The sequence below is a fragment of the Schistocerca piceifrons genome, chromosome X (genome assembly GCF_021461385.2).
Source record: "Schistocerca piceifrons isolate TAMUIC-IGC-003096 chromosome X, iqSchPice1.1, whole genome shotgun sequence".
In the NCBI taxonomy this organism is placed as follows: Eukaryota; Metazoa; Arthropoda; class Insecta; order Orthoptera; family Acrididae; genus Schistocerca; species Schistocerca piceifrons.
Genome location: NC_060149.1, coordinates 218,850,747 through 218,878,720, shown reverse-complemented (window position 1 = coordinate 218,878,720; position 27,974 = coordinate 218,850,747). Strand labels below are relative to the sequence as shown.

The 27,974-nt window shown below is 37.8% G+C and overlaps 1 protein-coding gene across 2 annotated transcripts in view; it reads left to right on the top strand.

The window, feature by feature from the left end:
* The window catches only part of LOC124721857 (ribonucleoprotein PTB-binding 1-like), a 364,884-nt gene extending 337,459 nt beyond the window's left edge, over positions 1–27,425 (top strand). Inside the window, exons 3-7 of one of the 2 annotated variants that reach the window (XM_047246992.1) lie at positions 4,636–4,883; positions 7,978–8,160; positions 9,724–9,817; positions 11,820–12,256; positions 25,016–27,425. In XM_047246992.1, coding sequence (XP_047102948.1) covers positions 4,636–4,883; positions 7,978–8,160; positions 9,724–9,817; positions 11,820–12,256; positions 25,016–26,020 — 1,967 coding nt within the window. In that variant the 3' untranslated portion in view covers positions 26,021–27,425. Of the gene's footprint in view, positions 1–4,635; positions 4,884–7,977; positions 8,161–9,723; positions 9,818–11,819; positions 12,257–25,012 lie in introns of both variants that reach the window. The other variant, XM_047246991.1, reaches the window with a different exon arrangement.
* Positions 27,426–27,974: the final 549 nt, after the last annotated feature.

Genomic DNA, 27,974 nt, shown 5'->3' with positions numbered 1-27,974 from the left:
GCCCTTCGAGTTTTTGATTCCACTGTTGTGTTCTATGTGTTTGTATTTTATCGTGTATGATGCCCTGTAGTCTGTTAATGTGCCGTTTGAAGTACGGACGCCTGGTGCGCTGCCATTGTCTCCTGAGGCGATTCCTCATTGAGATTAGTGCTTGTACAGCCCTCTCGCAGTGTCCGGAGCAAGTATGGTGGGTCTGACACACTGGTGTCAATGTGTTCTTTTTCCATTTCCAGGAGTGTACTTGTCATTTCCTTCTTACCTCCCTTTCGAAGACTGCTAATTACACTCCAGAATGGTTTTCCAGCAGCTTGACCCAATGTCTCCAACCTGTTTCCAAAGTCTTCCCAAGATTTCTTCTTGGATGCTGCAATTATCTGTTTGGCTTTGTTTCTTTCTTCAACATAACTTTCTCTGTCTACCTGAGTTCCAGTATGTAGCCATTTACAGGCTGCCTTGACTGTGTCATTCCATCAAGCTGTTTGCTTCCTCCTACTTTTACACACTACTGTTCCAAGACATTCTTTAGCCACTTCTAGTACTGTGTCCCTGTACCTTGTCCATTCCTTTTCAAGCGATCATCATAATAAAATAAGGGAAATCAAAGCACGCACGGAAAGGAAAGACATAGGTTCGATGAAGCCTCTGCCAGGCACATCAGTGTGATTTGCAGAGTGGCGATGTAGATGCAGGGTCATGGCAGTAACAGACACTCTTGCTGCTCCGTGCCATTCAGCATTTCCCGCCCATTTTGAAAGCGTGATGCCAACAGAGAAGAGATGTTGAAGAGTCACAGAGCTCACAGGCTGCCAACACTCAACTGACAGAGCAGTAGCTGTGAAATCTGCAGTGACCAGCGATTAGAGCATGCAGTTCAACGGCACGTGGACAAATGTCACAAGCAGGCACTTACCGGAAAAAGAAAATATTCTGCGCCAGTCTTTACAGAATATCACTCATATGCAGACGTAGATGACAATATGTGAATCTGAACCCTACTGCTTCAGAGTGAGAATCCACTGTCGCAACCTCAAGTCTTGTTCCTTGGTATGCTGTAATGGATCATTATAGCACTCAGTTTTCTCAGCAAGTTCGTTTACAATGTACACTCCGATGCAGAATGAAAATTTCATTCTACAACAAGTCTTAAGCCGTAGCTAAGCCATGCCACTCTTTTTCTAGTCGTGTGGGGAATGTGAAAGAACACCTGTTGGGTTGGGAAGAGTAGGAGAGAGGTTCAGAAGCTGTGAAGTGTTCCATGACGTGTGCTTGGGTAACTGACTAGCTAGAAAGATGCCTGGGTTCAAAATTGTTCAAATGTGTGTGAAATCCTATGGGACTTAACTGCTAAAGTCATCAGTCCCTAAGCTTACACACTATTTAACCTAAATTATCCTAAGGACAAACACACACACACACACACACACACACACACACACACACACACACACACACACACACACACACACACGTCCAAGGGAAGACTCAAACCTCCGCCGGGACCAGCCGCACAGTCCATGACTGTAGCGCCGTAGACCGCTTGGCTAATCCCGCGTGGCTGCCTGGGTTCGAGTCCGGCTTCAGTACACAGTTTCAATCTGTCATGAAGTTTCACAGGGATAGTATCTCCAGATTCAAGAAGCAAGTGTGTCAAATGGAGTCTTTCGATGATGCTCATAGAGCCACAGCGTAATCAGATGTTTCTGCCCTTATAAACATACCAAAGTCATCTCTTCACTGTTTCATAGTGAAGTGGAAACGTGATGTAGGTCAACAGTCCTAACACTGCAAGAATGACAGTACGGTCTTATGTCCAAAGAACGTCCACCATTGACCTAGTTTTCTGTGATTAAGTGCATTATCTGGAGTAGTACACACCGTGTCAGTTTCCATTTCTAGTACCGTGGACATTTAACATGGGGCAAATATTGGCAAGTTATTCTTAATTCAGAAAGATTTAAAGTCGTCGATGTCGTCAAATTTGAAAATATAGCAACATACGAGTGCACGACAGAGTCAATCATTTCATGCAAATATATGGAAGTAACTATACAAGAAAATCGTCTTGAACGATCACATAGGTTCTGCTGTAGGTACAGCGGGAGGCAGACAACAGTTTATTAGTGAGAAATCCGAGGAAGAAGAAACTAGGAGTGCTTGAAATGTGGTTCAATCGAAGAACAGTAAAAATTGAGGGGACAGTGTGAAATGAAGAACAAAGAATAGGAAGACATTTGCCAAAAGAAGGGACAGGTTAATCGGGCATCTGTTACAGCATCCAGTAATAGGTGCACACATAATGGAAAATTGAAGTTTGTCTCCAAAATAAAGTGCCTACAAAACACAAGGCGTGTTAAAAAAAGTATAGAACCTTTTTCTTTTCCACGTAAACCACTGAAGCACGGGAGACTTCATTCGGTGAATATGAGGTAGGGAACATTAATGTGCAGAAGTGAATTTTTTGCTTACAACAGAACCGTAAGTTGCTAGCAGTCGGCCTGTGAGTGAGGACGTGCAATCAGATGTAGCCAGAAGCTTGGCGGTACCCAAGTGGAAACCATTCGGACGGTTCAACAGGCTTTGTGGGGTGATGCCATGAGCAACTCGCAAATGACTTCGACAGAATATTTATTTGGTGTGACAGTTGGAGCTTGCTCTAAACGTACAAAAATGTAAGTTAATGCAGATGATTTGGAGAAGAAACCATCCTGTTATGCTCAAACACAGTATTAGTGATCTGCTGCTTGACCCAGTCATGTTCATCAAATATCCAGACCTAAGTTTGAAGAGTGATATGAAATTAAACAATCACGAAAGGTAGTGAGTTGGGAATTGAATGATTAAAGTTTTCAATTGAAAATAAAAACACTGTTTAGGATAATGTGTGCACGATTGTGCAGTAATTTTAAATAACTGGAAGTAATAGATCATTGATATAACGTCGTGGGTATTTTCGAATGTTTGGAAATACTTGCGACATACATTATATGATTAAAGGTATCTGGAACCTATTATTGTACAATAATGTGGAGTGTATCTGCCCTTCGCCCTTATGAAGACATGAACTCTCCTGCAAGAGAGCTTCTGTAAAGTGTGAAAGGTAGGATACGAGGTACTGGCAGAAGTAAAGCTGTGAGGATGGGGTGTGAGTTTTGCTTGGGTAGCTCAGTTGGTAGAGCACTTGCCCGCGTAAGGCAAAGGTCTGGCACACAGTTTTAATCTGCCAGGAAGTTTCAGGTCTTAAATGCTTTGATGCTCAACACTTTGTAGCCATAATGTTGCAACACATTTGTAAAGGAACACCTATCTACATTTTTAAATAAGATACATTCCCTTTGTCAAACAGTTGCTGATAATTTACATAATTGGAATTTTTGTTTTAATGTTAATCTACAACAAAACTAGACAAATGTAGCAAAAATAAGTTACTGCTTGAGTGCAGAGTCAACTTGACTTCTTCCTTTACAGTGTGCAGATGGTTGTTTGTATGTTGTGAAACTCACTGAGTGCTTCAGAAATTCTGTCATAATACCTAAGAGGAACCTGTGTCTAGATCTACATTTATACTCCACAAACTGCCTTACGGTGTATGGTGGTGGGGGTGTCTCTCACCACTCTCCAAACTTCTTTATGAGCTCTAATTTTGGTTATTTTTTGGTTATGACAATTTTACTCAAAGATCAGTTGAACAAGTTACCATTACCAGTACATTTTCACAAATAGTGTAACTTAACAGTAATAGATCTCTGTTTGTGTGAATGAACAATGTTACATTTATTTCCATTTGGGATCAACTGTCAGCCCCTGCATCAATCATTAATCCACTGCAGGTCTTCTTGCATATCACTACAGTCTTCAGCATTGCCATCTATCAGTAGACAACATCATCACCTGTAAAACCTTCATAGGGCTCCAAATGTTATTCATATTGTATGACAGTAATGGCCCTCTATTACTCCCTTGGGGTTCTCCAGAAATTGCCTTTATATCTGTCGATTTTGTCCCATATGTGCAAGAGATGAGCATTTGTGTTAATAAGTCATTACAAATGTTACATTTCAATCTCAATTGACTGAGGCAGGTGGCACAGTTGTCACTATATAGGCTTGTGTCCTCATCCGGCATATACATTGAGGTGTTCTGTGGTTTCCTGAAATCATTTAAGGCAAATATTTGGATGGCCCCTTTGAAAAGGAGATGGCCACTTCCTTCCTCAATACCGGATTGCACTCCATCTCTAAATACTTCATCACTCATATGATGTTAAGCTGTAAGTCAAATGAAATACTTGCGCATTGAAAGCTATTAATTGGTGACGGTAATTGTCTGAAGTTCTAATAACTAGAAATTATATTCAGTCTGATTCTGGAATGTTGAAGTAAGCACTATAAATTTATGTTTAATATGTATTCTTAACTGTGTGTTCTCTATTTGTCGTAGTCCGTTGAAATATGATTGCTGTTATATACTGAGACATTTAAAGAACACATAATGGTACTTTCACATAGTGTGTGGTTCTGTTGTGTGTCAAATAAGTGTAATGTGAAAAAAATACATATACATTGAATGTTTCAATATTTCCTGAGAAGCACTTGCAGTTTCCATAATTATTGAAACTAATAATACTTTCCTCTCTAGGTGAAACAAAGGGCTATGGATTTGTTGAATACAGCACAAAAGAAGCTGCAATGCAAGCAAAAAATATGCTTGATGGGAAAGAAGTGGATAGCTGGGTATTATGTTGTGACTGGTTGGACTCAAGTCATGTCACATTTGAGTCCCTCCACTCGAAGTGCCTATATGTGGACAGACTGCCCAAAGACTTCAGAGACATGGGGGAATTTCGGAAGATATTCAGCTCTGTAGTGAGCCCTCCATATTGTCAGGTAAGTTTTACAGTTGATCATCATTAAGCTTCACAGTGACAGGCAAACGGCATCATCAGAAGCAGATTTGTTGGCCTTTCTTTTAGGCTTTGTATTACATAGCAAAAAAACTCGTTACAGCCTTTTTATGGATGATTATAGTTTCTAAACTTACTGTATAATGACCAAATACGTGAAATAAATTCAAATTCTTTATTTCTCAGTTGTTCAGAAACTTCTAATATGTCTTAGCAGCTCACCTTCTTATAGTTGACAAAAAGTTTTATTTCTGATACAGTTATTAATGATTAATATTTTGACACTGAAGAGGGTATCCAATGCAACATTCCTCGAGATAATCCTTTGTTTATGTTAAAAATGTCAACTTATACTGTGGTCCACATACCATCTTAACTGATATTTTCTCCATAATTGAATTTAAGAGCACATTCTGAGGCCAGTGGAAGACAGTTGCATTCCATGTAGATCTGTATGCTGCCTTGTAAAGAATTATCATACTGCATTCATGCATCTGGATGATGATATTATTTCTAATCAACTTTTTTTCTACAGTGAATGTAAAAACTACTTTTTGAAGAAGGGAAAAAAACACACACTAATTACTAAAGGAGTTAAATTAGGTAACCTTACTTGTCAGCAGCAACAGTTTCATAAACTACATAAATGGTTGTTGGCAGGATTATTTATCCAGTTTATTAAGTACTCTCATCAGACTGAAACATATCTGTTAGTTTAGTCACAGGCTTACATAATTCCACGTTTTTATTTATTATTTTATATGCTGTGATAACCCTAATAATATATTTTCCTTTGCAGTGTGATACATCACTTTTTTCTGTTCATATTCTCATCAATTAATTGTGTCTACGTTTCTGTGGTTTACACACATCTTTATATGCTTAAGTGTGGAACTTCCACGATACAGTTTATGGGCTTGTTTCTAAATAGTAAGCCAAAGATTTAGGCTTGAAGTCATAGCTCCACTTGGGGCTACTTCCAGCAGTTAACTTCTTGAGTTTCACAGTCTCTAGGTGTGCTGGTTCTCAAATCTGATGAAGTTAGGTCATGAAAGGCCTAATTTCAGTATGTTTTGAAAAACACATGGAGCCTGTTTTGTTGAAGTCAATCTTTCAGCTGGTGACAGCTGTGTGTCTATATTGCATTGCAAAGGTGCTTCTTGGAATGAGTTTGCATGTATACACATTACTTTTCTTATTATATGATTCATTTATTTTGTGTCAGTATGCAAATGTGCCTCACACAAATGATTTCATTTTTCTGATTTCAAGAGAAATTGCTTCGTACTGAAAATCAAGCATTGTGTTCTATAACGTGATTGATATCCAAGAGGAAGAAGAGAAAAAGTGAATAGGCTTTGGATAAGCAACAGCTTTGTGGTTTGGGAACAATGGCGGGGGCTGCTGTGTTAAAATTTAATGGTATTTTCATACTCCCACTGTTTTTGATCATCCAGCAGTCATGATAAAAGCTGTGGTCGAAGTCTCTCTGTGTTCAGTTACTCTAATGTATTTTGTTGACATACACAGTCGCTCATTATGAATATAGTTCAAAGATTGTGGATGGCTTGTAATCTTTTCCTTTTCATCGCGGCGAGATCTACTTACGAAATTTCAGTCACCAACTTTCTCTTCCAAATGCGAAAATATTTTGTTGAGCCCAACCTACATAGGCAGGAATGATCATCAGAATAAAATAAGAGAAATCAGAGCTCGAACAGAAAGGTTTAGGTGTTTGTTTTTCCCGCGCGCTGTTCGGCAGTGGAATGGTAGAGAGATAGTATGATTGTGGTTCGATGAACCCTCTGCCAAGCACTTAAATGTGAATTGCAGAGTAGTCATGTAGATGTAGAAAGATCAACATATGATGTTAAGTACTTTCAATATCAATATGTCAGTCAAAAATTAGAGCCTTGTGTGAAGCATTTTCACTAAAACCTAGCTTTTTCCTTTTCTTGGCATCCTGCAACAGTTTTATCAAGTTTATAAAAGCCATTTTATGTGAGCTCACTGTTCTTTCAAGTATATCACATAATTAAAAAGTTAGAGAAACACAGAACATAATCCCAGTAGCACAAATCGGCAACTGATTGCTTACTGACCAGGTAGGAGAGACCACATCTGTAAGTGTTTGCATGTATTTGTAACTATGTGTGTGAAAAATTCAAATTTTGTGAACTTTCAGGTAGAGTTCATAATTCATTGAGATGTCCTCCAAAATATGAGGTATATAAGATACTATATTCATTTACTCTTCAGGCATGGATGTGTGTGGTGTCCTTAGGTTAGTTAGGTTTAAGTAGTTCTAAGTTCTAGGGGACTGATGACCACAGATGTTAAGTCCCATAGTGCTCAGAGCCGTTTCATTTACTGATCACAAGTTATCACTGTGTCATTCCCTATTATGGAGCTTCCTGCCAGTTCTTGGAGAGGGTATTTGTTTTAAAATTAATTTTCTGTTTGCCAAATGGGTAGATACGACAGACCATAGCATGTAAACTGATGTGTTAGCTGAACTTTAGGTTCAGTGAGTGCCCGTACTACCAGTAGAAAGCATTACTATTGAACATGAAGTATTAACACCCCAATAATGAAAACTAGAGGTATGTTAATTTTCAAATAATGTAAATAAATGTAATTTACAACTCTGAAAAAGAGATTTTTACCCAAACATTTCACTACCTTTAATGGTCGACAGAAAAATAATGCTAACAGGGGGTAATTGGACCATGAGAAACAGTGAAAGGCAAGTGAATGATTCTCATTCATGGCATATCCAGATAAATTTTCAGTAGACATATTAATTCTTGTTCAAGTTTATTTTCTCAGTTGAATAACAAATTACCAATTCTTCATAAATGTTGTGACTGTGGCCCTTGTTACCATTAGTATTCTTCTGATAGACAGCACGTATTCATAGATAAATATATTCTTTTCTGCTGGGTATGTTTTCCTTTTGTTACATCAAGAATAGCAAAAAGGAGCTCTTTCATCCTGTTCTATTATTATATGTACTTTATGTAATTTTCTAGTATATATTAAATTCCCTTAATTCTGTGTAAAATTGTTTCTTTCAGATTGCCCTTAAAAATGGGTGTCCCCAGGACTGGGGATTGGTTGAGTATAGTACTAGTGAAGATGCAGAAGCAGCACAGGTTTCTCTCAACGGGTACAATCTGAGAGGACAGTGCATCAGAATAAGTTACTACATCCCTGGTGTTCGTGCTATAAATCTTTATCTAAAGCTGCTTAATGAATCAGTAAGTTAATTGTGCCAGATACATGGAAATTTATCTTCTTTCAAATTTTCAGTGAGTGTATGAATAGTCAAAGTGGTTTAGGTAACTGACTTAAATGTTTAAGGCATTTAGTTTTAAATTTGTAAGACCATGAAATGTCCTTTTACTATGAATGAGTGATGTAACTCACTGGCTATTTGTTTTACAATGCAGTTACCAACAACAATGCAGTGAACTATTATGAGTGACATGTTAAAGATTCTATGATTTTAATTTTGGCTTCTAAAAATTTTAATTAATTTTGTCCTGGAAAGTTTTAGTAAGGGTACTAATAACTGCTCCTCCTGCTCCTCCTCCTCCTCATCCTCCTCCTCCTCCTCCTCCTCCTCCTCCTCCTCCTCCATCACTATTAAAAATAAAAAAGGTTAAATGCTAACATTTGTCAGTCTGATATGTGTGGTCAGTCATCAACAATAAAATGTAGTATTAATTTTTTTTCTTGCCATTGATCACAAGAGGCCCATGACTTTACTGTGACCATCACATGCCATAGATAGCATTCAGAAGCAGCTTGGTGTAGGAATTAAATGTAAACTGGTGTTTATCTTTAAGCTGTCACAGGGGCAATTGTATTAAAAATTATATAGTTTTCCTAAAAAAAAGTGTTTTAGCTTTCATTGTAAGCTTTTTTAATGATCAGATACACTGATATCACTCAAATTCATTCTGCTGTGTTATGGCACACTATCTGTTTCAGCTAAATGGAAGCACATGGATATGAGACTCATTTGTCTATTTTATTTTTTTTTTTTACTTTGACCACTCTGTCAACAGTATAGGACACGTCACATATTTTATATAAATAATGTATACATATATAAATATGTACAAAGTAGGATAGGATTAGATGATGATAGGACAGCAAGTCGGCCATGGCCTTACCAAAGGAACCACCCCAGCATTTACCTTAGTAATTGGAGAAAATCCAGCTCAGGATGTCGAGTCAGTTTACAAATTCTACTCGTCCTGCTTGTCAGTCCAGTGTGTTAACACTGCCTTAGCCACCTCGCTTGGTTATAGGATCTGGAAAGAAAACCAAACGTACATAGTCTGCAAGGAGCTTACATTATGTACAGTTAGCAAAATCAATAATATAACTAGAACATGAAACTTTGTTATATACTCCAGAAAAGTATATACACGTGGGAATGTCATTATTTTCTCCTTACAGAAACCTAAAACAAAACCTCAAGTAATAGTCAATTTCATTATGGATCATCATTGTAGCCAGTGGAATATAACAAGAATTTGTGAACAAAGAACAGTACTCTATAGGTAATACCAGGCTGTCATATGTAACAACCATCACAATGCTTTATTATGATAGTTAAGACTTTGGATGACTTTTTAGTCTTGCTGTACTTCCAGTGAGTAAAGTGTAAATACATATGGGCAGTAATAAAGTGATCTTCCATGCTACTGTTTAGTCATCTAATTTTTTGTCCAAGATATTTATGCATATGTAAGGCACATTATTGATGACATAATAATTTAGTATGAAATACATTCTGCCTTTTTTTTCAGGTAAACAGAGGCAAGGCTACTGGGTTATTACCAGACCCACCTGCTCCAGCAGTATTTCAACAGCTGCAGAACTTGGCGAAACAAAACCCTGTGTGTAAGTACACTCAGAAGTTTCAAATCAGTGCTGAAATAAGACCTCGTGCAATGAGACCAGAAAGCTTTCTAAATAAATTATTGTATTAACTGATTTTTTGGATTGGGGCTAATAATAATAATAATAATAATAATAATAAACCTACATTATGGACAGGTAGACAATTTAAGAAAATTCTTTATAGAACGAGCAGAAACTAGCAAAATACACAAAGCAATCACTCATATAAATACATCGGCTACACCACTGCAATTTCATAACCACTTCTACAACCCTTTAGATCACATAACATCAACAGATACAAAGAAAGTAAATTGGAAAAAGAAAACAGTACATGGCAAGCACCCGTATCATCTAACACAGCCACACATCGATCAAGACGCATCCAACACATGGCTAAGAAAAGGCAATATATACAGTGAGACGGAAGGATTCATGATTGCAATACAGGATCAAACAATAAACACCAGATATTACAGCAAGCATATTATTAAAGATCCCAATACCACAACAGATAAATGCAGACTTTGCAAACAACAAATAGAAACAGTAGATCACATCACAAGCGGATGTACAATACTAGCAAATACAGAATACCCCAGAAGACATGACAATGTAGCAAAAATAATACATCAACAGCTTGCCTTACAACATAAACTTATAAAACAACATGTTCCCACATACAAGTATGCACCACAAAATGTACTAGAGAATGATGAATACAAATTATACTGGAACAGAACCATTATAACAGATAAAACAACACCACATAACAAACCTAACTTCATACTCACCAGTAAAAAGAAGAAATTAACACAACTAATCGAAATATCCATACCCAATACAACAAATATACAAAGGAAAACAGGAGAAAAAATTGAAAAGTACATCCAACTGGCTGAGGAAGTCAAAGACATGTGGCATCAGGATCAAGTTGACATCATACCAATTATACTATCAACTACAGGAGTCATACCACACAATATCCACCAGTACATCAATGCAATACAGCTACATCCAAACTTACATATACAACTACAGAAATCTGTAATTATTGACACTTGTTCAATTACCCGAAAGTTCCTAAATGCAATGTAACATATACCGTACAGTTAAATGGAAGTCACGCTTGATCAAGGTCCGCGTCACCTTCCATTTTCAACCAGACATAATGTCTGAGACAAGAAAGAAATAATAATAATAATAATGCATGACTTTTCAGATAAATTTCAGATGGCAACAGTGTATAACTCATGACTGTAAAATCTAAAGAATTATAAAAAACAGAAGTTCCATCAGTGATGTTATTGTATAGTGTGTGGCTCTTGGTATGCTGAAATATTGATTTGCTGTTAATCAAGAATTTTCAGATTTCTTCACTGCCTAACTCTACAGTACAATCTGTTTTTTGATTTAATTCACTATTAATTACTGTTCAATCATAGCATGCAGATAGGAGAACACTATTTTTTGTGCTGAAGGTAATTCATTTTATTTATACTGGTAAGGTTAGGACCTTGAGACTCTTTTCTAATTGTAACTGGGTAAATATGCTTTGATCATGAAGCTATGGTGAAATGAATCTGCAGATAAATCACTGTAGGTTTTACTGTGCCATGATGCTAGCTGTGTGCTTAGCTGTTTGTCTAACACAACATCTGCTTTCAAATCCAGTTATTTGTGTTTGTTGTCAAAGAAAAAGGGCTAAGGTGATAATAGATTCTTGGTCTTCTTGTTATTTTCTTTGATCTTATATACAGCTGTAATACTCTTAAATGGGCTATATTGCTTTTATCAGTTGAGCTTGAAATGAAGAATACGGCAAATGTTCTGTAAAATCTAGAAAATTTTTAAACTCAGTGTTTATTGTTCACTATTTGTGGCAAGTTTCTTACATTATAGTTTATTATACAGTTGTAATTTGTGCTAGTGTCATAAAAAACTGCAACTTTTAGAGAAATAGAGTTTAATTTTTTAATTGCTGTACGTGGTTATGTTGCAGTTGCACAGTCGCTGCAGAACATAATATGGACACAAATTCAGGCTCTCCAAAATGGCAGTGAGGCTGGCAAAAAGCCGGCAGGAGGAAATACGACAAGCAAAGGGAAGGCAGCACAGAGTGGTGCTCAATCCCCAGCACCAGAAAATGCACATGCAGCTCTTGTTATTCTACTAGCAGCTCAGATGCAGGCACAGATGGGCAGCAGTCAGCCTTCACTTCTTGGAAACCCACAAATGCTTGCTACATTACAAAACTTAATAAAGCGTGGGCCCCCACCACCACCCCCTCCCCCTCCTCCACCACCTCCTCCTCCCTCAGGTAGTGCTTCAGCAATACCTATTGTACCTCCTCCTATGCCACACTATCCACCACAGTTTGCCCCTGGCACCCCACAGCTGCCAAAAAATGGTTATCTAAAGCCTGGACAACCACAAAAGGTAAGATAATAGCTTTGACAGAGAAGTTTTGAGAAAAATTAAGTCTGCTGCAAATGTTTCCTGAAACGATGATATTTCATGAGTTTTAAATGTGAGCAGAGAAATTATAAGTAATATAAAATTTTTAAGTTTTAATTTTGCTGTTAATATAACACTTAAGATCCTTACCAGTCGCCGGCCGGGGTGGCCGAGCGGTTCTAGGCGCTACAGTCTGGAACCGCCCGACCGCTACGGTCACGGGTTCGAATCCTGCCTCGGGCATGGATGCGTGTGATGTCCTTAGGTTAGTTAGGTTTAAGTAGTTCTAAGTTCTAGGGGACTGATGACCTCAGAAGTTAAGTCCCATAGTGCTCAGAGCCATTTGAACCTTATCAGTCTTATATCCTGTCATCCAACTGAAAAGAAGAGGTAGCTATATTGCATTTTCTGTTAGTTTTTGTTAAAACTAGATTTTATGCTGCTGGTTTGTAGTGTTTTGAGGAGGGAGACACAATTTTATTACAGTGTACCATAGTAGTTGAGTCACAGGGAGCTGAGCTGTAGGAATCTGGATTATGCAATGTGCCACGGCTACCGAATAGTATCATGCAATTGGCTACATCTGTCTTATGTGTTTTGGCACTTGAGCTGACCACTTGACAGGGATTTTCATGTTAGTTCCCTTTTGATGATGGCTGTCTTTTTGCAATGTTCATTAGAGGTTACTATAAGGAATCAGTCATTTTTTTATATACAGGACACAGTAGATGTCATTGTTTCTTGTTTTATGAGTTTCCAAACACCGTTAGAAGTATAAATGAAATTCTGATGTGGATCACATAGCAAATTGACAGGAGAGAGCAGTCGAAGCATGTGATGTAGTTCCCTTTCTCTCTCCGTGGAGAACACGGTAAAATCTTCTAAATAGGTACATATTACCCTGAAAGCTGTGTGGAGCATTTGCTATCTTGTGTACCTTAGGCAACTTGTCCATTATTTCAGAAAAATAAGTTCATAAAATTTTCCAGCTTCTGTACAGATTAACAGGTGATAATAGCCATGGCACTCAGTGTTTGTATGGAAGAGATTTCCAGAACAATGATGCCCCAACAGGATGACATTTAAGCAATTGCTTTTTGTCTTATGTAGCATATAACATTTAAGGCCACTACATATGATTGGGAGAGTACTAGAAGTATGAGGACACCACAATAGAGGAACAAACTTCTTCGTACAGATGACAACCCTAGTGTCATTGTAAGATAATCAGCTGCAACAAGTAATGTCAACCACATGACTGTCTGGATAGTGCTACATGAGGAGCTGCTGTATCTGTGCCATATACAGCATGTGCAGGCATTGTCAGCAGCAGGTTTTCTTGCACAGGTATACTTCTGTGTATGGTTCCTTCAACAATGCATCAATCCTCACTTTGGTGCAATTGCGCTGTTCACAGATTGTCAATTTTCACAGTCAGCACATGTAAGCTGTTGAGGATCCTTAGAAAATTGCGCACTCGTGCCATCAACAAAGATTTTGTGTCAGCGTTAGGGCCAGCATTGTTGGTGACTGTTAGCACCATATGATATTGTACCCAGGCTCAATGAGAAACTTACCATGCTTTCTTAGAGAACACACTATCTGTTCTGCTAGAACATTTGCCTTTAAGCATGAACTAAAACATTTAATTAATGGACAATGGGGCTTCTCCTCATTACCATATTAATGTTTGTAGGCTTCTAAATAACAGATTCCATGGTGAATGAATAGATGGAGGTGCTCCAATTAATTCCTTGGCCTTTATGCACTCTGGACCTAAAACCCACTAAAAATTTATATGTGGAGGCACTTGACAGCTCTTTGTACTGAATCCTGGCATAAGATGTACATACTTACGTGCCCATATAGTGGAACGTTGTGCAATAATATGCAATTCTCCAGGGATAATCAGCACATCAGGTATTCAATGGAGTGGCAGGTTGATGCATGTGTCCTTGCTAACAAAGTGCCTTTTGGACATTTCATTCAGTAAAGTGTTTCATATTGTGCTGATATATTTTCTCCTGTGTGTATCTGAACAGTAATGTGTTAAGGAGTTGTCAAAACTTCGGCTCTGCCAGACCGATGTATAACACTTCCTTCCTCTGCATGTCAGGAAAGGTTCCTGAAAGTTTGACAATACTTTTTTGTCACACCCTTTATGTTAGTGCAATATGAAGTATTATCCCATCAGAAACTTAGTTCTTATTCAGTATTTATATTGTAAATGATTGTGAAGATATTCTGATCCATCATTTCACACAATCATTCCTTCTTACAAGCCATGAGTATTTTTGTTCAGAGACCATCTTTAACATTCTATTCAGATATGCATCAACAAACTAGAGAAGTTAAAGGTATTTATTACTTGGAAATTTTCATATATTGGTGTCTCAGTGAAGCTCTTCACTATAAATTCAAATGACTGAAGTTAAGAGAACCAATCTGGTTCAGGTGATTTAATTATTCCATTTACATAATTTATTTCTTTATAACTTCTCCTCTAATAATTCATAATATCATCTAATGATGATGATATTCATTACCTACTTTGACTTTTTGGGTGGATTCCAGATGAACATTTCATACACTCTCAAAATGTTCATTTATGGCCCCATGGAACAAACTGTATATAATACCTAATCAACTGTGTGGAGGAATAATCTCTGCAAGCTGCTCTTTCAACGAGGCTCCTTGGGATTTCTATCTATGTTGCTTCTTGCTTCATATTATTCTGTGAGTTCATTTCGAAGAAGAGAATGTTGCCCTTCTGGCCAGTGGTTTAAGCCTGACCTCCCCCCTCCAGCCAAAGTAGAGAAGATATAAAGTACTGGCTATAGCAAGGGAAACATTTAACATCAAATATAAATGTACATGTTAGAAATCTGTAGTGAAGGTATTTGTCTGCAGTGAAGCTTTATACAGAAGTAAAACATGGATGATAAGCAGTTCAGAGAAGAAGAGAATAGAAGCTTTGGAAATGTGGCACTACAGAAGAATGCTGAATATTAGATGGGTAGATTGAACAACTATTGAGGAAGTACTGAACTGAATTGTGGAGAAAAGAAATTTATGGTGCAAATTGACTAAAAGAAGGGGTAAGTTGAGAAGACACATTCTGAGGCATCAAGGAATTATCAGTTTGTTACTGCGGTGAGGGGGGAGGATGTGTAGGGGAACAATTGTAGAGAGACAGTGATGATTACATATCCAAATTGATATAGGTTGCAGCAGTTACTCGGAAGTGAAGAGGCTTGCACGGGATAGTGTGGAAAGCTGCATCAAACCAGCCTTTGGAATGAATACCACAACACCAACAACTTGTAAAGCAAGGGAGATTGGGATTTAACCATCTGTTGATTGCAAGGTCATTAGAGACTGAACGCATACTTGGATTTGACAAGGATAGGCAGGAAGTTGATTGTGGATCTTCCAAAGGAACCATATCCGCGTTCGCCAAAACTGATTTAGAGAAGCTACTTAATATTTGAATTTGGATGATCAGTCAGGGATTTATACTCTGCTCCTCTCAAATCTGAGTTTAGTGTCTTAACCACTGTGATGTCTCTTATCCTCAATCTAATTACACCTATGCTCTGGAGTAAGGGTAGTGTGTCTGGTACACTGGACTTGTTGCTGGAGTTTTTCCATTGCAGTTATGCTTACTTATGAATACATTGTTAGTGTTATTTCTGCCATGTAAATAACATGAAAACATTTCTGATTTTTTAAAAAAAAATTGGAAACTGTGAAATTTTTTCTGAAAATTTGCAAAACCTAGACTCGTCCTAAAGCAGCTGGCATATTTATTTTGAGTATCGCCAAATTGAAGATTGTTCAGCAATTTTGTAGGTTTTGGAAAAGAATCAAATGTTATAGTCCAAATCATTCCACTTAAATGATATTACTTTACTGTTAATCCAAATTAATGTGGGTCAATTAATGTTTCATGAGAAACAGTAGGAAATTCAGAACTAATGTTTCTTGAGATACAACATGCTGGCAAGAATGGCACCACTGTGCAATAGTACAAAAAGAAATTGCATGTAGCATGTAGTTTCCTATCATGTTCCTCCATTGAAGGCATGTATGGTCTTATGAAATAACTTAGGCTAATATTGCACCCTAATACTTTAACAGGGACTTGCTTGAAAAAAGAACAAGCTTTCATTACCATATAACCAAAGTCTTTCAAACTTTTGGCAAAAAAGTCAGGGATGTGAAATTTAAGGGAAGTTCTTGTGCTTCAACTATCTTACTATTGCACTTCCCCAAATGCAAAAGAAGCACAATTTTTATTTTTTGGCCTTCTTTTGAATGCATGCTATGGTAGTCATTTAAGATCATACATAACACTCTTCATGGAAACAAGTAGTCTCACATTACATCATGTGCTATGCTATGGTTCAGTGTAAAAAAGTAAATAAAATAAAATAAAATCTTTCACCAGTATCTTTTTCATTAACAGTTTCCCATCATCTTCCCAATACTAGATGGAATCTTTGTCATGTATCAGTGTTTCAATAGTTTCCAATACCTCTTACATCAGGATGAGGCATTATGCATGTTTCAAGAGGAATGTGGCAAAGAGCTGCTTTAACGTATAAAAAACACAATACTTTGTACCATTTACACTCTTTCTTTCAGATACTGCTGTAACAGAACCTCCCAATTATATTAATAAGATGAAAATATTTTGTCTAGTTGCTACAGATGGTGACAGAAAAAGTGAAAGATTTAATGTTAAAATTAGATAATAGTAGGCTGTGAGAAGATAGAATAAGTGGTGAAAGTTAAGGGAGTGAAGGTGAAAAGTGTGGGAAACAAGAAGAAATTTCAAAGAAAGTAATGTATATGTAGAAAAACTGAAATTATCATATGGCATTATTGGCTGAGAGAGGCCGTCTGTTGTTGTTCAACCATTTGGTGCACGTCTTTGTATTTGATGCCATTTCAACGATTTGCTTGTCAGTGAAGGGGAGATGAAATTAATAGGACAACACGGAACCCAGCCCCCAAATGAAGAAAATCTATGTGCTGCCAGAAATCGGACCCAAGGCAGCGATGCTGACCGCTACACCACAAGCTGTGGATATATAAGTGCAGCAAACAGAAATGGGGAGACCTACCACATACACTCCTGGAAATTGAAATAAGAACACCGTGAATTCAATGTCCCAGGAAGGGGAAACTTTATTGACACATTCCTGGGGTCAGATACATCACATGATCACACTGACAGAACCACAGGCACATAGACACAGGCAACAGAGCATGCACAATGTCGGCACTAGTACAGTGTATATCCACCTTTCGCAGCAATGCAGGCTGCTATTCTCCCATGGAGACGATCGTAGAGATGCTGGATGTAGTCCTGTGGAACGGCTTGCCATGCCATTTCTACCTGGCGCCTCAGTTGGACCAGCGTTCGTGCTGGACGTGCAGACCGCGTGAGACGACGCTTCATCCAGTCCCAAACATGCTCAATGGGGGACAGATCCGGAGATCTTGCTGGCCAGGGTAGTTGACTTACACCTTCTAGAGCACGTTGGGTGGCACGGGATACATGCGGACGTGCATTGTCCTGTTGGAACAGCAAGTTCCCTTGCCGGTCTAGGAATGGTAGAACGATGGGTTCGATGACGGTTTGGATGTACCGTGCACTATTCAGTGTCCCCTCGACGATCACCAGTGGTGTACGGCCAGTGTAGGAGATCGCTCCCCACACCATGATGCCGGGTGTTGGTCCTGTGTGCCTCGGTCGTATGCAGTCCTGATTGTGGCGCTCACCTGCAAGGCGCCAAACACGCATACGACCATCATTGGCACCAAGGCAGAAGCGACTCTCATCGCTGAAGACGACACGTCTCCATTCGTCCCTCCATTCACGCGTGTCGCGACACCACTGGAGGCGGGCTGCACGATGTTGGGGCGTGAGCGGAAGACGGCGTAACGGTGTGCGGGACCATAGCCCAGCTTCATGGAGACGGTTGCGAATGGTCCTCGCCGATACCCCAGGAGCAACAGTGTCCCTAATTTGCTGGGAAGTGGCGGTGCGGTCCCCTACGGCACTGCGTAGGATCCTACGGTCTTGGCGTGCATCCGTGCGTCGCTGCGGTCCGGTCCCAGGTCGACGGGCACGTGCACCTTCCGCCGACCACTGGCGACAACATCGATGTACTGTGGAGACCTCACGCCCCACGTGTTGAGCAATTCAGCGGTACGTCCACCCGGCCTCCCGCATGCCCACTATACGCCCTCGCTCAAAGTCCGTCAGCTGCACATACGGTTCACGTCCACGCTGTCGCGGCATGCTACCAGTGTTAAAGACTGCGATGGAGCTCCGTATGCCACGGCAAACTGGCTGACACTGACGGCGGCGGTGCACAAATGCTGCGCAGCCAGCGCCATTCGACGGCCAACACCGCGGTTCCTGGTGTGTCCGCTGTGCCGTGCGTGTGATCATTGCTTGTACAGCCCTCTCGCAGTGTCCGGAGCAAGTATGGTGGGTCTGACACACCGGTGTCAATGTGTTCTTTTTTCCATTTCCAGGAGTGTATATTAGTGAAAGTAACACATTATGGTAAACATTGAGCAGTAAAGCCATACTAAAATATCATCAAGTTTGAATGATAGAGCAGAAAACTTATCTTAAGTTCCATGGAAAAACTGAAAAAAAGCTCATATGGTATTGATGGAGAGCTCGTATGGTATTGTTGGAGGGATGAAAAGTTGGCACAGCATATAATGGAAGAAGAGAATGAATTGATGGACATTGATTATGGAAACAGAAATAAAATTTTTCTCAGTGGTATATAAGCCACCCAACTACTGCATAAAAGCAGCACTGTGGCAAGTGGATAGGATAATAAAGATGTTCAACAATAGGTCAGCTTTCAGGTCTGTATTCTGTCAGTCGGAATCCACATATATGCTCACTCTCTACACTGGGATGCCATTCAGCCTGGAGGGCTGAAGGAGATAACAGCAGTGTTGTGACATCTGATGCCAAGTGTAAATTCAAATGTTGAATTACAGTGTTCAACACCTCATTTATGTGAATATTTGTAGTTCAAAAGTACTGCTGTTTGATGAGTAATTTCTTGTCCTCATGCCATAGTTTTTATCTCATATTTTACATTTCCAAAGCAACACAATATCAGCAAGTCAAAGAGAAAATAAAATTAAATACCATGCTGGTTAAAAAAAAATTACACATAACTGTTTAAATCAGGGTACATGCAAATTTAAACATTCAGGTACAGTATGTCAAGTGTACATGAGTGTTTTACAGTGTAATTACGTATGTTTTACATTTTAAAAATAGTTCTCTGCTATCAATGTATCACCATGTACTCAAACTCCTTGTGAAATTGTTTCATGTGAATGCCCTTTGGTAGTTGGACACATTAATCATCCCATGCTTCTTGCAAATTATACATAAAGAAGTGCTATCCTTTCTGCCAGGTCTCTGCAAATGTGAACAAAATATCTTTGAGCTGTGGACTAAAGGGGGGGATATTGAAGAACTGTGAACCTTCTATAGTTAAATAGTGAGTAAAATTTGTGCCGGAGCATTCTCAGGTTTCAGTCTTGGCCGGACTGTTCTGAGTTTCTTTGCAACTTTCTCATATCACTTCTAGCTCTTTTTATTATTTCTCTGACAACCGAACATTTCAGCACCCTTTGCTGTGAAACCAAGAAATGTTCCCTTTTTGATAGCCAGGCATTTTTAGACTATCTTTCTGGTATGCATGCTATTTTTCACACACAGTTTGTTCTCTGTCTTGGTTAGTTTTTGCATGTAAAAGTACTGTTCAGGCAGACAGATAAGGCACTTTAAAGATTTCTGTATCTTACAGTACAACACACACTGAGCTTCCTGGACTAGTTGCTGTACAGCAGTGATATTGCACCAGTGATCAATGAAGGTCATCCTGAGTGAGCAGCACCATTGAAAATGAAACTCAAGTTACCATCCTGAAACAGTAAAGCATCTGAATATGGTCAAGTGTCTCTAAGTACCAGGGGAATTTCTTCAAACCACTGGTCCACTCAGTAGATGAAGGAAACTGCACTACAAAATTCGTCACCAGTTTTTGCCTCCACTGAAACAGTTATTACTGATGATTGATCAGTAACTATACTGACATACAGCTATGTCAGAACTGATGTTAGAAGTTCTACTATTTAACCGGAATGTATGTTTGGACAGGTCTAAACATACATATAAGCAGATCATAACATGGCTGCCTGGGGCCATTACTGCAATCTTCTTAATAGGCTTTATGTGTGAATGTAATAGGATTGATGGCAAAAACAAGACACAAAAAAGCAGCTTTTGAACATATTGAAAAAAGTATGGGAGGGGGAGTGTCTTGCATAGCATGAAACTTAACAGTGAGGGCTCACAGTATAATTGGTCAGTGTTGAAAACCCATATGTTGCAAGATGCAAGAGATGAAGATACATTCAGTTTGAAAGCAAACAATTGAGGACGATGATGATGACGATGGTGGTCTTTCTCACATGAAAATACTTCAGCTTCATAAGAGAAGAATGCTATTACATATTAAATAAGTGGCTGTTTAAGATGCAATATCCATTAAAACAAATATTCTGTATAATGGGACTGAAAATATCATGAAGTAAATATAATTCATGTCTTGTGCAAGAATATGATTTATTGCATATTTCCCAAGATATTAAATTTATGTTTGGAAACCTGATACCAGTAACAATAAGTATGTTCATCTACGTAGAAAAGAACAGCATGTTGAATACTATGAATGAAAGGCACAAAACAAATTTCAACTTAATATTAGACACACTTTAAAGCAGTGCTTCATCTAAAATAAGCTTCTGCATGAACAAACATATGAAAATGAGCTATAATTATGTTATATTCTTTTTATAAATTCAAGATGGGCTCAAATACTGTACTGCAGTGGCATATACTGGCAACAGACAGAGTTGTTAACTTGAAGTTTTCAAAAAATATTGTAAATGCAGTGACACTCCACTTTTACACTTTTAAAGGCACTTAAAAAATCTGTAAAAGTGAGAAAATGTAAAATGTGGGAGTTTACTTTTTAAGAGGCAAAATTACACACAGAAATGCCCCCTCTCCCCCCAACCATGCACAATTTATGTATGATGCATGTACATAATATAAATCAAAATACTCATTGCAGACATGTCTTATTTAATAAAGGTTTTTCTCAATCTGGTGCTACGTTTAACCACAGACAGGACATTTCCCAACTCCAACACTTCAGCTCAACAGATCACACAAAAGTGATATGTTTTGGGGAGAGCCAGACAGTAGCATACCAAGCCACTGCCAGGTTGATTTAAGTGTCTGAAAACTAAGATGCCATATCTGGTGGTTCTTGTGTTTACACTTGCATGTCATGAAGATGTGCAATTTGATTGTTCCACTGCATTCAAGATCACTCCAAATGCACTATTTTTAGTAAAGTTTGTCCTGATGAAGTGTTGGAAAAGTAACATGATGGCTGAACTTAAAATGCTGAACTTAGAACCCTGAACTCCTGTAGCTGTTTTACATTTTACAGTGAAAAGTGCATGAAATATTGCAAATTACATTAAACATTGTTTGTGAAAGTATGGATTGGGCTACACTACAGATTAATTTGTCATCACAACCTTTCACATTCCAATAGTTGTTTTTTTCAACTCTCAAACAAATTTTAAATTTCAAACTTAACGTAGATGTCGGATTACACTACAGATCTGTCTCAGGGGGTGGATATGTTTTCAAGAATTTGAGTGAGGTTCTTACATAAATGGCTTACATAATGTCTACAACAGAAGGACCACCACCACCACTATCACTTCCTGCGTTATAATTGTTTTCATGTATATGAAAATCAATTAGATCTTCCAAAGATATGCTTTCAACACTGACAACATTGTTTTCAGCATGTAGGAAATCTTGCATGGAGTGCTCCAGCTGCAGCATTCCTCACAATGAAGCAGCAGAATTTCATTGTCATCATTATTACTCAGATATGGTATGTCAGATCCATTTCCTTTGTCTGCTTGAATGAAACATGCTTTTGAAAGCAGTGGTGGACTCCTTAACCTCTGTCTAGCCCTTGGCAATACAGTGCAAAACACACAAAACTGACGCTTTAAAGGGGGTTGGTTCTTTCTCAACTTCCATCAAACTTAACAACCTTCTGCACAATGACTTTCCTGTAATAAGATTTGAGGGCATGGATAATGCCCAAAGCCAAGGACTACAATTTGTTTGTGCAGTTTGGTAGTAGGAACTTCAACTGCATATTGCATGAATTTATACTTACTGGATGTGCGGGGCAAATATCCATAAACAGAAGAATTTTCCTGTTATAGGTTTCCATTCCTTTATTGAGGCTATTCAGTTGCTTCTTGAATAGTTCCAGTGTTAATCACATTTTGATATTGGCACTATAGTTAATGGGCAATGTTTTTACATGTTTGAGGCAGTGTGTTTTGTTTATATGCCAAACACAAACAATTTAATTTTTTTCTGAGCCATCAGCATCTGTGTCTTGCATTACTGTATGGTGAACTTGACTGTGTTACCCATCAGGGCAGTTTCTCTTTTAAAGGCAAATTTCATCTAGGGTGGAGATCTCCTTTATGCTCTACTGCTTCACAAGTTCTTCTTGTAATGTAACACTTTGCCATTTTCTAATGGTTTTTATGTTTGCGTTGTTTCCTTTGTCATGTATAGTTTTTTACATCATGGTATGCCAGTTCTTGAACCTACTGATTCTCCTGTTAGATGTGAATTAGACCTCAATTAAAAGCATATTGGCCACCTTCACCAGCTTTACATGCAGTATCACACCATTTGTGGGGATACTGGAAGCACTTTCTATCTGAAACCATTTCTTTGTAATTTCTTCCAGTTCCGTATATTTAGAGTAACTGACATTTCATCATTTCTGAATTTGGCCCAGTGTTACTTGCACTTTCCAAAATAGTCTTTTGTTTTTGATTATGCTGTTCAGCATAGACGCTGGTATCCCTATACTCCATGGTAATTCAATGCCTGTTCTATGATATTTTTCCAGAATTTTTACTTTCTCTCCCATTGAAAGTGTTTCACTGTTTCTTTTCATAGTATTTTCCATCTTAAAACTGTGCCAGAAAACTCTAAGCTTCCACTTTAAAGAAACACTTAACAACATAACACTTTGACAACTTAAACAAGGCTATGAACAATGTTACATGATACACACAGTTAACTGTTGGCACACTCACTGACAGAAGTAGCTTTACCAATTGAAACTGACTCACCTCAGTCTGAAGTGACAGCTCTGTCGATGCAGCCTACATTGTCAACCTTACCTAACAGATGGCAACTATCATCTGTGTACAGACCATAAACAAAACTATATAATTAATTATGAATACTAGTAAGTGGATAATGTCTAATATGATCATACTCACAGAGTGAAAATAATTGTAACAATATAGCCAGAATAATATCAGCATACTGCTATTCGTACAGCACACACTATAGAAAGCTAAGGCTGCTAGTGACAAGAGACAAGTGAATGTTCATCTGAAGTCGCACATTCTTCTGACTTACATTGAAACAGTTACTCTTAACCACCACCAATTTGAGTAGAGCTTGGCAACAGCAGGAGACAAATTAATACTGCCATGAATTATTCTGACTTTTTTTTATTTAGATTTACTGCGTAGGGCATGTATAGCTCCAGAAAGTTAACCATACGACATTTGCAAACACTACTTAAGGCCAACACCATGCTACCATACTTTTATGTTGTATTCATTCTCTCTCCATGAACATTGTTTCATAAAGTGCATACCATGGAAATATTATAAATATTTTAACTCAAAACAGGTGAAAATTAATATTGTTGATGGGTGCAATAAAATATGTAAGCAGTGGGAAGATTTTACTTCTGGGAGTGTAAAAGTGGGGTTATACTGTATTTATTTTTATAAATACTGTGATCTGGGATCAAATGGTATCAAAGCCTAGGAATATATGGGCTGACTTATATTCCAGTTAATGGTTAGTGTTCACCCATGTGATATAATTAAATTGTTTCCATTATAAAAAGTTAAATATTTTATCAACACACGACATAGTTTTGTTATTCTCACATCATCTATCCTCAGTATACAACATTATTAGTACATAATTATAATTATGTCTTCCTCTCTTCCTGTTTTAGCGTTGGTATTTTTTTCTTTAGAATAGTGGTGACTAAATTAACTTAATAAATACATAAGTTTCGCATCATACATTCACTTTGTACTGCCATTAATATCTCACATTTAATTTCATACTACTATGGTATTGATTAAGTAATTTTGTAGTATTCATTGCGGTAAGATATAACAGCATGTGTCAAAGAAGACAAAACACACAGTGGGAGTTTTCTTACCATTAATGCTCAGAAACCAGTAATACTACATTCTAGAATGTGCCTTCTCTTCTTCTGCTGTACCTGTGAGCAAAATGATCATTATAGAAGATATTTCTCTTGTATTTCACTGTATAACTGTAAATTAGACATACTTTGAATCTCGTGCCTTAGCAGATTTTCTGCCACACTTCCTGTACTGTATGTATGTGTGTGTTTTGTCTTCTTAATGTGGTGCCACTCAGTGGGTGTGCTCATTTATCTTGCCACAGTTTGTCTTCAGTGAATATTTGTTTTTTAATTAATTGTTTTTACTTACCAGCAGTTACCTCTTCTTCCCAATCCATCAAGTGGAATGAGCCCACCACCAGCAGAGGTAGCTCCACACCAAGTCTTAGAAGATATGGACCAAATGAGCATATGGAATGGTCTTTTAGGGCAATTGCAGGCACAACCACAACCTGCTGTTGGGTTAGTGGATCCTACAGGCATTTATGAAATGAAAGCTCCTTTGCATACAGAGAAAACTCAATTTGTTACACCAGGGAAACTACCAATGAAGCAAAATGGTAGCATGATCGGCTTTACCGAAGCTGTACCGGGTGATTTACAGCAAACCATTAACACAATATTAAGCAATGCACAAAATCTCAATCAGCTTCTGGGAACACTGACCAATGCAGTACAAACAGGTAATGGAACAACGGGGATTCCAGTTGTTCCTCCACCAGGACCTTTCCCATTTGTGGGAGTACCAAATATTCAAAACCATTTAGCACAGGATCCAAGCTGGGCTATATCTGTAGCCCCTGTTCCTACTAGTCATCCTACACCAACAATGAGTGTATCTTCTGCACAGACTGGGCGCACATTACTGAGCAGTCCAATCCCAAGTGTACGGCCATCTATAATAAGTACTCCTGTTGGCCCTGGCCAGCCTATAATAGGTAGCCCTGTTTCAGTTCCTGCTCCAAAACCCGTAGGTTTCTTGGAAGTAAAACCTAATCAATTAAGGCAATCACCATATCAGAATGGTTGGGGTCCAGGAACATTCCTAGCCCCTGCTGCAGCTGTTCCAGCACCGGCCCCTCAATTTGGAAGTTTCCCAGCTTCAGGTTTTGTGCCAGGACTGTGGTCTCACCCAGGAAGTCCAGTAGTGATAGCATCACCTCCGTCTGGGCTTTCAACACCTGTTGGACAGAAAAGAAAATACAATAGGCTCTTGCCATCCCCAGAACCAAGTCCAGAGGGTAACTACATTGGTCAGCATTCTCAAGGTTTGGGTGGTCATTATGCTGACTCTTACTTTAAGAGAAAGAAGAAGAATTAAAATGTATTTTTATTACTGAAATACATGTAAGATCTACAACTTGAGGTTGAGATCTGTCTTTTTCATTTCCACGGTTTAGCCTATGAATCTGCAATGGGGATTGGCACATCCCCAGATGAGCACTGAGTTCATTCCATTGCTACAGGATTGGATTTCTTATCTCCCAAATAATGAGCAGCTTAAAAGTGCCTTTCATTTGTGATGCAATTAGTAATTGTTTATTTATTTTAATGTGGATGTGAATATCATTTATGTTGCAAGTTGTGTAACGAATGATAGTATGAAATTAATATTTTTTTGCAAAGAGTTTGTAATTTTTTAGATTACATCTCTTGAAGAAGTATGTGCACTAAAGGACTTTATTAGTCTTTAATCTTCTTGTTTGACTGTCACATCTTCTTCTGTTCATATTCTTCATTTCATAATAATTCTCCTGCTTCTCCTACAAAGTAAAGCAGTTATGCACTGTGGACACTTCTCTCCCTGTCTATACTTCTGTCTGCAATTGTGTAAGAGTATGCTTGTGAAAAGTACGCTCTGGTTTTTGGTTGTAAATATCTTCATTTTACCTCAATATAATGGTGCCTGTAATACCTATGAGCTAGTTTTAGTTACAAATTTTATATTATCTCCTCTTATTTTAAAATATGTGTATGGTGGGTGTGTAATCAGACATACATAGCTGCTAGGTAATGCATAGCTGTATGTGCTTGCTTTAAGTGTAAATTTTTAGTTTTGATAATGTTTTCAATACACTGATCGTTGATTTTGTATAAAAATACTACATTATAAGCCATGAAGGCTGTTGGCTTTCCTACAGATCATCATACAAACCTATTTTTGTAGAAATTTCAAAAGAATTTATTGCTGAAGAAGAGCATTTATTTTATTAACCAGAATGAAAACCATTAATGGAATGGAAGCTTTTAGAATTTGTTGTTCATGTGCTATTGTGCAGTTATATTTTTTCGTATATTCTCGGCAAAATAAAAAACCATAATAAATGGTTTTCCATTAAAAGAACAATTTGTATGTCTTTTAATATTCAGCTTGATGCATATAAAAAGAATATTTTATCCGTAATATTAAAGTATTTTGAGACTGTTGTGTACAATGTTTAATGTTAATATTTATGTGTAATGACAGTTTATGCACAGTCAGTAATTTATGAATATCCTATTTAACTGTTTAAATAAGCCAACTTATGATGCATCTATTTCAGAAAAAATTTCTTGCTTTCTTATTTTGTTCCTTCTTTTTAAATAAATTTTTGTTCAGATTCTTATGAACTATGATGTGTGAAGTATTTTTGTGTGGAAAGCAAATAGAGTGTAAATATATACATAAAAAATATACACACACACACACACACACACACACACACACACACACACACACACACAAATACACACAATGAAACAGGAAACCTTATTAACTGAGAAATCCTTCGTATCTCTGTCACAGAGAAGTCATTAAAGCCAAAGGCATTTGCTGAACTATTTTCATTGCACGTACAAAGATAAGCTCATTTGAGCTGTTGACCATTCTTCAAGACTGATAATATATTTTGAAAAGGTGGTTTTCTATTAATGGAATTTAATGTATTTTGGACCTTCTTGAATAATTTTCCAAAATAGTTTGTGTGAAATAAAGAAACTGAAAAAGATGGGTAAACAAGGTTTACACAGAGATCTCCAACTTAAAAATTTGGAGACTACAAACGAATATTATCAGCCATTTAAAACTTATTTTTACCCTTTTTAAATTTACAGACAAGAGAATGGCAAATTATTGAAATAAATTGTAAGCCTTTTTTTTAAATTGGCAAACATAATTAGAGATTGAAATGTACCACAGTCACTTGACTTTCTACTAATACTGTTCCATTACAGATTAATTTTTAAGTGAAGGGAACACACTCTTCAGGGAAATAATATTCTGAAGGCATCTGTTT